At 45.1% G+C, this 10,511-nt stretch overlaps 1 protein-coding gene across 1 annotated transcript; it reads left to right on the forward strand.

Moving 5' to 3' along the window:
• Window positions 1-1,789: 1,789 nt before the first annotated feature.
• Window positions 1,790-10,308, forward strand: PANX3 (pannexin 3). Its single transcript, XM_081037564.1, has 4 exons — window positions 1,790-2,437; window positions 3,719-3,861; window positions 6,057-6,271; window positions 7,888-10,308. Exons 1-4 carry the CDS (start codon window positions 2,257-2,259, stop codon window positions 8,525-8,527), a joined length of 1,179 nt encoding a protein of 392 aa, XP_080893690.1. The 5' UTR covers window positions 1,790-2,256; the 3' UTR covers window positions 8,528-10,308.
• Window positions 10,309-10,511: the final 203 nt, after the last annotated feature.

Consider the following 10,511-nt stretch of genomic DNA (forward strand, 5'->3'; position numbering starts at 1 on the left):
CTAATATAAACTTGAATGTCAACTGTAATTGAAAAATTAAAAAATATAAGTCCCACATAAATCAGCGAGAAATGAAAAAAAAAAGTATGTCATGCAGAGAATCCAGTCACAAAAAATGCATACATGTGATTCCATTTACATAAGTCCAGAAACAAGAAATAAAATGGTTGATTCTCATAAATATGATGTAAAACAAAAGAAGCCCAACAGAGGAGAGTATACATATGATTCCATTTCTGTAAAGTATAATGAGGCAAAACTAATTTATGCTATTCAAAGTTAGGATGATGATTACCCTTTGGGAAATGATAGTTATTACAAAGGAGCACAAAGATGGCTTCTGGGCATTAATAACCTTCTGTTTCCTGATCAGATGAAAGTTGATTGAACTGTACACTTATGCTATGTGTATATGAATAGATGTGTATTCTACTTCAATAAAAAATGTAAACTATTTTTAAAAAGCAAAAGAAAATACATGCATGCAAACCAATAACAAACATTTGGCAAAAACACACATAATGAAAAGATACAGAAATGGGAGTGTGGCAGGGCTAAAGGGGAATGAAATAAAAGATCCTTTCCCCTGCTCCCATGCCTGGGTCACTCCAGTTAGCACTCACAGGCATCTCTGAATCAGAGTTGGCCTCTAGCCTGGGGATGGGGAGAGAGGCATGCCCAGCCCAAACATTTGTGGGCCCAGGGAAAACAGTTCAAATAGAGGCCCACATACTATATATCTAATAAATTATACATTATAAATAAAATATGTTCTATCTGCCTACCTTGACATATTTAGACATACACACATACACACACAAATACACATACACACACAAACCCTTTATAATGATCAGGAATGCCATGTTTGAATTTAGAATCCTCAGACTCCCCAGGGCCCTTCTTCCCAACCCAGCTAAATCCCACATTGCAAGAAACTTCACAGTTGCATGTGTGGGCCCCCCAGGACTTCTAAATTCCATCCAACCCCCCACAGCAAGCATTCCCTAATCCCAGGGGTGTGCACACCAGCAGCGAGGTCTGTCCATGGGAGGATGCACTTGAGAAAAGGCCTGCACAAACCTTGGAGCAGGTTGCAGCCATCTGGGCAGGGAATGACAGCGTCCCGCGTCCCAGGATAGTGGTCTGGAGCAGGCACATAGGCTCTGAATGGGCACGTCCTCTTGGCCCCACGGACTCCTAGGCTGTGGGAAGGCCAAAGCCACAGGGGACCAGCATGAAGGCCACGGTCAGAACCTCTCTTGCCAGGTCTCAAGGCAGATGACCTATGCCCCACTGTTTGCTTTCTGACCCAACCCCACCAAATAGAAATAAGAGTTGTCATTTGCCCGACACTTTACAGTTTACAAAGTACCTTCACATGTAATACTCATAATCCTCACAATCTTGTAAGATTACAACATAATACCATTTGATAGATGAGAATACTGAGGCAAAAGTGACTTCTTGAAGTCACACAATAAAAAGAAAAAAAAAAGATTATTGCTAGGTCTCCAGTGGAAGACTTTTCCCTCCAAATTTCAAAGGTCATGTTCTTTCCATGACTCAACACTGCCATCCATCCCTCAGCTTTCTAAAGAACTGATGGGGTTAAAAACATTGTAAATACATGAAAATTGTAAATATGTGGTTGAAGCATGTCAGAAAAACACCAGAGGCAGGGAAGGAAATTTAATACCAAATACAGAGTCCTTTCTGGGAAAGAGGCTGGGCCAAATTCATCACTGGGACAAAGAATAGTATGTAGGAGTAGAAAACCTAGCTGAGTCTTGGGGGCCTCATCCCTACCCCAAACCACAAAATGAGGGCCTTCAATGCAATTAAGCAATCTCCACCCAAATTCCACACCAATTACATGAGGGGCCTGGTTTCACAGCATGCCTTCTCTCCACCGCCCCACCAAAAATACTTTATTAATGAGAGAGCAGCATAAAGCCACAGGCCTCCATCTGCTCAGAGACAATCCAGGGACAGCAGGCTGGCACCAGCTCCAGTTAATGCCCGACCCTCCTCCAGTGAGGATCCACTAAGCTATGCCTCCCTCTAATTACCAGGTGTCTGGCTCAGGGCCTGGCCAGTTATTTAGAGAACCAGCGCCTGCTCCTAGCACAGATCTCTATGAGGCTGGGGCTGCAGGCACTCTGCTCAAAGCCAGCTGCCTGAAGCTGCCGTCTCCTCACTCTGCTATTCCAGGACCCCTCCTGCCGCCTCTGCACCCCAAAGCTCAGCAGCACCATGTCACTAGCACACACAGCTGCAGAGTACATGCTGTCAGATGCCCTGCTGCCTGATCGCAGGGGTCCCCGCCTCAAAGGATTGCGCCTGGAACTTCCCCTGGACCGCATGGTCAAGTTCGTAGCTGTGGGCTCCCCTTTGCTGCTGATGTCCCTGGCGTTTGCCCAGGAGTTCTCCTCTGGTAAGTGGCTTCCAAGACCTAGTGTATAGGAGAGATTCCGCTTTGTGTCCCTCTTTACATGGGCTCTGAAGCTACGCAGCTCCCACGTTGTCCAGGTGTCATGACTGGCCTGGGCATTACCTAAAAGGCAAACTGTGCATGAGTTCAGCGCACCAGCAAAGCAGAGGCACTAAGAAATTTTGAAAAGTCATTTCCAAAATGTTGCAATAAAAATTTAGCTTAAATTTCAGTATTCATGTATTTTATGTCGTTGCAATAACTAAACTTTTATTTTGATTTTATATGAAAGAGAGATTAGGGCCCCATAATATTTTAAGGATGTAGGACCTCTGAAGGTCTTGGTCATCCATGCTTTACGTAAGTCTCTTATCTTCTTGGAGCCTTCTTCCTACTCGCCACCTCCAGGGTTACTGACTGGAGAACAGAGGTTAAGTGGCTGACAGAGCCTGGTACATCACAGGTGCTGAATAAACCCATTCCTTCCTCTGAAAACACAATTAACAAATACATATATGTAGTGTTCTAGGCGCTGGATTAACTCAGCAAACCTGCCACCTCTATTAAAGAGAAGGTGGATTTCCCAAGAATTGGAATTTCTGGCTTTCTTTTCCTGCTGTGTGATTAGCTTACCGCATTTCCCAACGAAGTGTGTCAACCTCCCACTGCCTCTCCATTTACCTAGAAGATGGGGAGTACTGGTTCCCATTTCTGTCTCTTTCTAGAGAATGATGGGAAAACCGAAAACCAGAAACTCTCCTTCCAAGCCTACTTTCCTTCTAGTACCACTCCCCCACATTTTCCCTGATTTGGGCTCAGAAGTCCAGTAACATAATCCTCTAAATTTTAAAACCTGGAAGACATCAGCTCTCTGAGAAAAGTGATGTCACCACCAAACTGCAAGCCTTCCGGTGCAAAACTGCAAGAGCGCAGGGACGCTCCCCACCTCCCCCCACCCATTCCCACCACCACCCACTGCTGCCTGCCTGTCTGGGAGTCTAGGAGGAGCCCAGAGAGAAAAGAACTGCGGGACATCAAAGTCAGTGCATGGGCAGGCCTGGGCTAGAGACTGGAGTACTGTCCCATCATGCTCTTCCTATGGTGACACTGCCTTGCCAAACCCAGAAACGGGCATGGTAAGAAAGTGCCTACCAGGTACACAACTCTGCCCACCAGGTGGCAGAGTTGTGGAGGGGACCCCTAAAAGCTCTTAGCTGCATGTCTCGTGGATTCCCATTCCTCACTGCAACGCAGGGCTGCCTCAAAGCTGTATTCCTGTTCCAGGGTCTCCCATCAGCTGCTTCTCTCCCAGTAACTTCAGCGTCCGGCAGGCTGCCTATGTGGACAGTTCCTGTTGGGACTCACTGGTTCACCATGAACAGGACGAGCCTGGCCAGTACAAGCTGAAATCCCTCTGGCCTCACAAGGTAAAGGGGGCTGGGACTCCATCAGGCCGGCTTCCTGGCTGAATGGAGAGGGACAGAATTGCATCATTATAGTCTCGCTTGCCTTTCCGCCACCCCTCCCCTTTCATATGTTGGTCACTGACTTTCATGTTTCCGGCATTCTTCAAATGTCTGATGTTCTTTGGTTTCCCACTTTTATCTGATTGTCAGCTTTGTGCTGATGGATGAGGCTTGTTGACCAGCAGCCTTTAGTTTAAGGAGATGTCTTGGGCCATTTTATGGGGGAAAACCTCAAATATCAGTATCTGTAATCCTGTCTCTAGGGCGGTTCAGTTTTCACAAGTATGATTCGATCATGAATTTGTGTAGAGAGGGCAGGTTGCAGTTGGCATCAAGTTCAACTGCCAACCCTCTGGGAACTCAGCATTCAGCATTAATTCAACTAACCCCCCCCCCAATCTCAACATGGTTCCCCCGCTCCCCCGCCCTCAATAGACCCAAGTGCAGAATCTCTCTGGTTTAATGTTTCCAAGACGTAAACCACGGCCTTCTGCCAGGGACAGGGAAATCGCTTGAGTGCATCACGTTACAGAAAGGATGAGCAGGGCTGCTTTTCCAATATTCCTGTTGTTTCAGCCCCACCTGCAGCCTGTTTCACATGTACCTGGTAGCTCTAATTCCTGAGTCTTTCGGGTTCTGTGGCACAAAACAGCTTGCTTGCCCCTGCCTCAACTCCATATCCACCCACAGGCTGGTATCTTGTCACAAAACTGCTTTCCAGTTTTCAACATCTTGTTACTGTTGTCTCCCCTCCCGTTTTCTTTCTCTTTACATGATTATGTCTTTTTGACCTTTATTCTCATTTCAGTGGGGTTTTATGAGGGAGCAGAAGTCATATGTGCATCCAATTCGCAATGTTTAAGCAGAAGTCACTCATAATATTTTGTAGTTATGACAATTTACAAGGCCTCAAAACACCACAGTTCGAGAACCCCAAACCAGTTACTTAATGCAGAGTTCACAGAGGGTTGGCAGTTGAACTTGATGCCAACTGGTCTTTGTCACTGGAAATGCGTAAGCAGTATCTGGAAGGCAATACGTTCAAGATATTGCAGAGGGAATGCATGTCAGAAGAGTCAAATCTCTAGGGATGAAGGGTTTGTTTTCAAGAAATGTCATTTGACAAACATGCGTGAAAAGCTTCTAGTTTTCTTTTGTGGCCTAGTATACCTTTCCCAACTGCGCTCTTTAGTTTAGAAACTGTCTCTCACACACACATGCACACATACTCCTTTCTCCTCTACCTACATGCAACCAAGTACTATGTGTCCTCCCTCTTTGTCTTCAAATTGTCCTCTAAAATACAAAGCACCCCTGGTTCAGAGAAGCTGTAGTCACGTAGTCAATGAAGAAATAAGCACCAACACCAGACTGCCGAGTTTCAAGTCCCACTCACTCACCTACTAGATGTGAAACCCTGTAGGTTACTTACTATTTTTACACGTCAGTTGCTTTTTCTGTAAAATAGATACTAACAGAGTACGTACCTGCTAGCAGCCTTGTGAAGATCAAATGAAACGATGCATGTTAAGCACCTAACACAAACGTAGCTTTAAAAAGCCTTTACATGTAGAGTTTTCACTGTGACAGAATAGTGGGCCCAACCCTGCTAGGTGTGGTGTACGATGAGGAAACAAGGAAAGACCCTTTATCTCAGGCAGCACGAGAGGAGGCTGGGAAGGGAATGGGATCGGACCTCTTTTCTACAGGGTCTAAGTAAGTCAGCAATGTCGGGGATGCTGGCTGGACTTTGAAAGCTAATGGGCTTTGGGTGCCTGGTAATGAGAACCTGGAGCAGAGAAAGAAAATGGAAGACTGAAAATAAAGACACTGTCCCTAGGGATGCCACGACCACTGTTGGCCATGCCTTCTGGTTCGCTACCCAGGCTAACGTACTTGGGCACTGGGGAGCACTCTTGGTCTCCCCATCTACCCCCTTCCCTCCAACTTCCTTCCTTCCTCTCTGCCTCTAGCCTTTCCAGATCAGGAAAGTGGAGACGGGGAGCATGATGATACACCATCCCCTCTCCTGGGTCCTATATTCAGCCAGCTCAGTCAGTAGAGAGCCATAGGCCCTGGGCTGCTGGGAGCTCATTCCCCTTTGGAGGCAGGAGCCCCACTCAGAGCTCTCTCCACAGCTCACTCTTGCCCCGCAGGCCCTCCCCTACTCCCTGCTGGCCCTGGCCGTGGTCATGTACCTGCCAGCTCTGCTGTGGCAGTACGCAGCTGTGCCAGCCCTCAGCTCTGACCTGCTCTTCATCATCAGCGAACTGGACAAATCCTACAACCGCTCCATCCGCCTGGTGCAGCATATGGTGAAGATCCGGCAGAAGAGCTCGGACCCCCATGTTTTCTGGGATGAGCTGGAGAAGTGAGTTGTTCCTTCCACTCCTTTCCGAAGGACTCCGTCAAGAATTAAAGTAATATCCGTGCAAAGTAATCTTTAAACTATCCTCTATACCACCTTTCTCAAGAGTGCAAAGTGCTTAACATCTCATTAACTTTCTAGCATTTCTGTGCCAGAAGAGCAAGGACTCTACCCCTACTTTACAGATGAACACAGAGTCACAAAGGGATGGATCTCTTTAAAATACTTTCATATACCACTCCCCTGCTCAGAAAACCTTGAATAGTTCCTCTCATGTCTACAGAAAAATATCCACGTTCTCCCAAATACTTTTCCAAGGCTCTCTGGCCACACTGTCACCAACGACTTTCTGAAACTTCTTACTATGTGACAGAAATTTTCCAGTCTAGCTAGGCAGTCTCCTCCTTTTCTCCCGAACAAGTCATTCATCCATTTCGGCATTCATCAACCGTGTATGAGTACCAGGCACTGTTCTGAATGTTTTAGATACATGTGTCTTTGTTGGGGGGGGGGGCAGAGATAGGGAGGAGACAAAGCTACGCCTATCAACCCCTGTGGGGCTTATATTCTACTGAGGGAAAACAGACAACAAATAAGCATAACACATTAAGTAAATTATATGGTAGAAGAGGTATGAAGAAAAAATAGTAAAGCGGGTAAGGGTGGAGGTGGACAAGAAAGCTGGAAGGTTGTGGAGTGGTGCAGTTCTTTTTTATATTTTTATTTTTTTTAAGGAGGGTGCCGCTCACAGGGGACCATGCGGGGATCGAATCAGCAACTTTGGTGTATTATTAGCACCACACTCTAACCAACAGCTAACCGGCCACCCCCAATGGTGCAGCTTTAAACAGGGTGGCCAGGGTGGATAGTTGAACAGAGAGGATAGGTGAGCTATTTGCAACCATATTCTGTCTCGTGTTTGCGCACATACTCTTTCTGGACCCTATCTACCTTCTGGAGACCGACTCTAAGACAATCTTCTCCATGAAGGTTTCTGAACCCTCCAGCCCACACTGCTGTTGTCACTCTCCTGATTTATTACCATGGTTTGTAATCATTTTGACAACAAACCAAGTGCTATTTTTATTTTATGTTTGCGTATCTTATCTGCCCCTTCCCCACAAGCCAGACTGGAAGCTTCTTCAGAGCAGAGACTGGCTTACGTGTACCTGAACACCACAGCTCCCAAAAAATACTTGTTAGCAAATTTATTTTTATAAAAGTGAATGAATTGACCTAAAAATCATAGAGTATACAGATGAACCAGAATGCGCTTATTTAGACTCCCAGTCCAGTGCTACTTTATAATAAGCCTTACTGCTTCCTACGGCTCCTACCTCAGCTTACAGGTTTCCTCTGCCCTGCTGGGCAGAAATCCAGTGTGACCATTTATTATTCACTGATCATTCACTGGATTTACTGCATTGTACTCACTGCTTGGAGAATTACGATGTACTTACACACCTTCTTTTGGAGAGAGGTAGTTATGGTCAGAGAAGGGAGATTTTCATGTGAATTGAGAATACCATGTTGGATCCACACATTGTGGTTTTTTCCACATGGCTTTTTCAGGATATGGTTCTAAATGTCCCTCACCTTGTCTTTCTTCCCCTCTCCAGGGCTCGGAAAGAACGATACTTTGAATTCCCCTTGCTGGAGCGGTACCTGGCATGTAAGCAGCGCTCACACTCACTTGTGGCCACCTACCTCCTGAGGAACTCCCTCTTGCTCCTCTTTACCTCAGCCACCTACCTGTACCTTGGTCACTTCCACCTGGATGTCTTCTTCCAAAAGGAATTCAGCTGTTCTGTCAAGACAGGGCTGCTCAGTGATGAGACGCACATCCCCGACATCATCACATGCAGGCTGACCTCCCTGTCCGTTTTCCAGATCGTTAGTCTCTCCAGTGTAGCAATATACACCCTACTGGTTCCAGTGATAATCTACAACCTCACACGGCTATGTCGGTGGGACAAAGGACTTCTGTCCATCTATGAGATGCTCCCAGCATTTGACCTCCTCAGCAAGAAGATGCTGGGGTGCCCCATCAATGACCTCAATGTGATCCTTCTTTTCCTCCGAGCCAACATCTCTGAGCTCATCTCTTTTAGCTGGTTAAGTGTCTTATGTGTGTTGAAGGACACCACCACCCAGAAGCACAACATTGACACTGTGGTGGATTTCATGACTTTATTGGCTGGCTTAGAACCCTCAAAACCAAAACACCTCACTCACCGGGTGTGTGACGAAAGCCCATAGTGAAGAAATCCTGGAACAAGAAATTTTATGGTGTAAACAGCTCTCTCCTTCATCACAAGCCTCATAGACTAATATACAAAAATATCTGTTTTAGAATTGCTAAGCTGGGATTTAGCCGACTCATACATTCTGTATCATGTTATCCTAAAGGTGAGAAGAGATCATCGACACATGGAAATAAATCTGAAAGCTGGATCTGAAGAGTCAAAGAACTGAAAAATTAGGTCTAGAGCAGATGAGAAGAAAAACCTACAACCAAAATAAAGTCTAGACATTCTACAAGGAAGAAGGTTCTGAAGGCTATTTATGGAGGCAGGTTCTTCTCACTGTATTTACTCCATGGCCCTTCTAGAATACACACATAGCTTATCCCAAATAGCAAGTGGGTTACTCTGGTAGGAGAACCCCTCCAAACCCCTTGGTGGGGCCTGACATCCTAGGAATTTGCCCTGCTTGCTTTGTCGAAGCCATCAGCCGTGCTCAGGCCTTCTGTGGCCTGCAAAGTGGGCAGGTGGTAATGATGGCAGGAACCTGTAATCTGCTCTTTGGGCTTAAGGACCATGTAGAACAAGACCAGGGCCGTGCCACAACCATGAGGTGTGCAGATACACCGTTTCATCATCTAAATCAGGGACTCCCTTAACCACCGGCTGGGATTATGGGCTGCGGACTACTTCACAACTCTTCATGGGCCCAGGTGTACTTTTACTACCCCAGGGGAGGTGATACTTCCACTTGCAGCCAACCACCGAAAAGCGACCACTTAAGTGAAGTGCTGTTGAGCCTCTTCTCTCTTCTCTGACTCATCACCCTATCTTAGTTGGTAACTTCCATTCCTGTGCCTGTATCTAAGGAGACCTTGATCTGACTCCAAAGGCCACGCTCAGCCCACAATACTATGCTGTCTCTCATTTGATAGTTCTTTTCCGAGGTGCACATTGTTACACCCTTCTTCATATAGGTAAACAGAAAAATTATCTTGCTCCTGACAAATCTGGGTAAGTTCACCTAAAACAAGCAAAGTGGCAGACAGAGACATTCATCAATGGCTTCCTATTGTCATTAGGTAAAAGTCTAACTCTTCAGTTAGTACAACACCCTTCACTATCCAAATACTGTCTACTACTTCCGTCCTCTTGCCTCTCTCCATGTGCATCGTTCACTCTATTCAACTACTTGCAGTTTCTAAGTTCGCATGATGTTGAGGACAGCATATTCAAAAGCTTATGAATACGCCGTCCCCACTGCCCAAGATGCCCTCCTGTTCTTCACTGGGCTGACCACTACCTCTCGTTCAGTCAGCCAGACATAGTTCTTTCAAGAAGTGTTCCTTATCTCCTCCCCCGCCCCCAACTAGGTGCTACCATGTCATCCAATACTTACCTCTGAGATGAAACTTATTACACTGTGTTACTACTGCCCCTTTATTTGCCTGGCTTTCCCTCTTAAATAAGTTTCCCAAACATTCTGCCACACTGAACACTAAATAAATATTGTCCTGAGCAAATAAGTGACTGCATGAGTTGCTTGGTAACATCACATTGTCTGTAGTGCACAGATTCAGCCTCTAAATAATCCTGTATGGAAAAAGCTTTGTGTGCAAAGATGCACTTTGCAGCAACTGGTGACCAAAAAATCAAATTACATGAAAATAATTATGAAAAATTATTAGGCCATAACTGGAATATTAAGCAGCCATTTAAGATGGTTTATAAAGAAGTCATAATAATACTGCAAAATGACTATACCGTGTTTCCCCGAAAATAAGACCTAGCGGGACAATCAGCTCTAATGTGTCTTTTGGAGCAAAAATTAATATAAGAAAAAAAATTAATATAAGACCCGGTATTATATTATATTATTATATTGTATTATATTAATTATATTATATATTACATTACATACGTTACATTACAATATATTATTATATTATACCGGGTCTTATATAATTATTATAATTATTATATATTATTATAAGTATAAT

The sequence above is a fragment of the Rhinolophus hipposideros genome (genome assembly GCF_964194185.1).
Source record: "Rhinolophus hipposideros genome assembly, chromosome: 24".
Classification (NCBI taxonomy): domain Eukaryota; kingdom Metazoa; phylum Chordata; class Mammalia; order Chiroptera; family Rhinolophidae; genus Rhinolophus; species Rhinolophus hipposideros.

Excerpts from the sequence above, each read along its gene's own strand:
- PANX3 (XM_081037564.1), top strand. The coding sequence starts at position 2,257 with ATGTCACTAGCACACACAGCTGCAGAGTACATGCTGTCAGATGCCCTG. Across the intron at positions 3,862-6,056 it reads AATCCCTCTGGCCTCACAAG|GCCCTCCCCTACTCCCTGCT; the intron begins GTAAAGGGGGCT and ends CTTGCCCCGCAG. Across the intron at positions 6,272-7,887 it reads TTCTGGGATGAGCTGGAGAA|GGCTCGGAAAGAACGATACT; the intron begins GTGAGTTGTTCC and ends TCCCCTCTCCAG.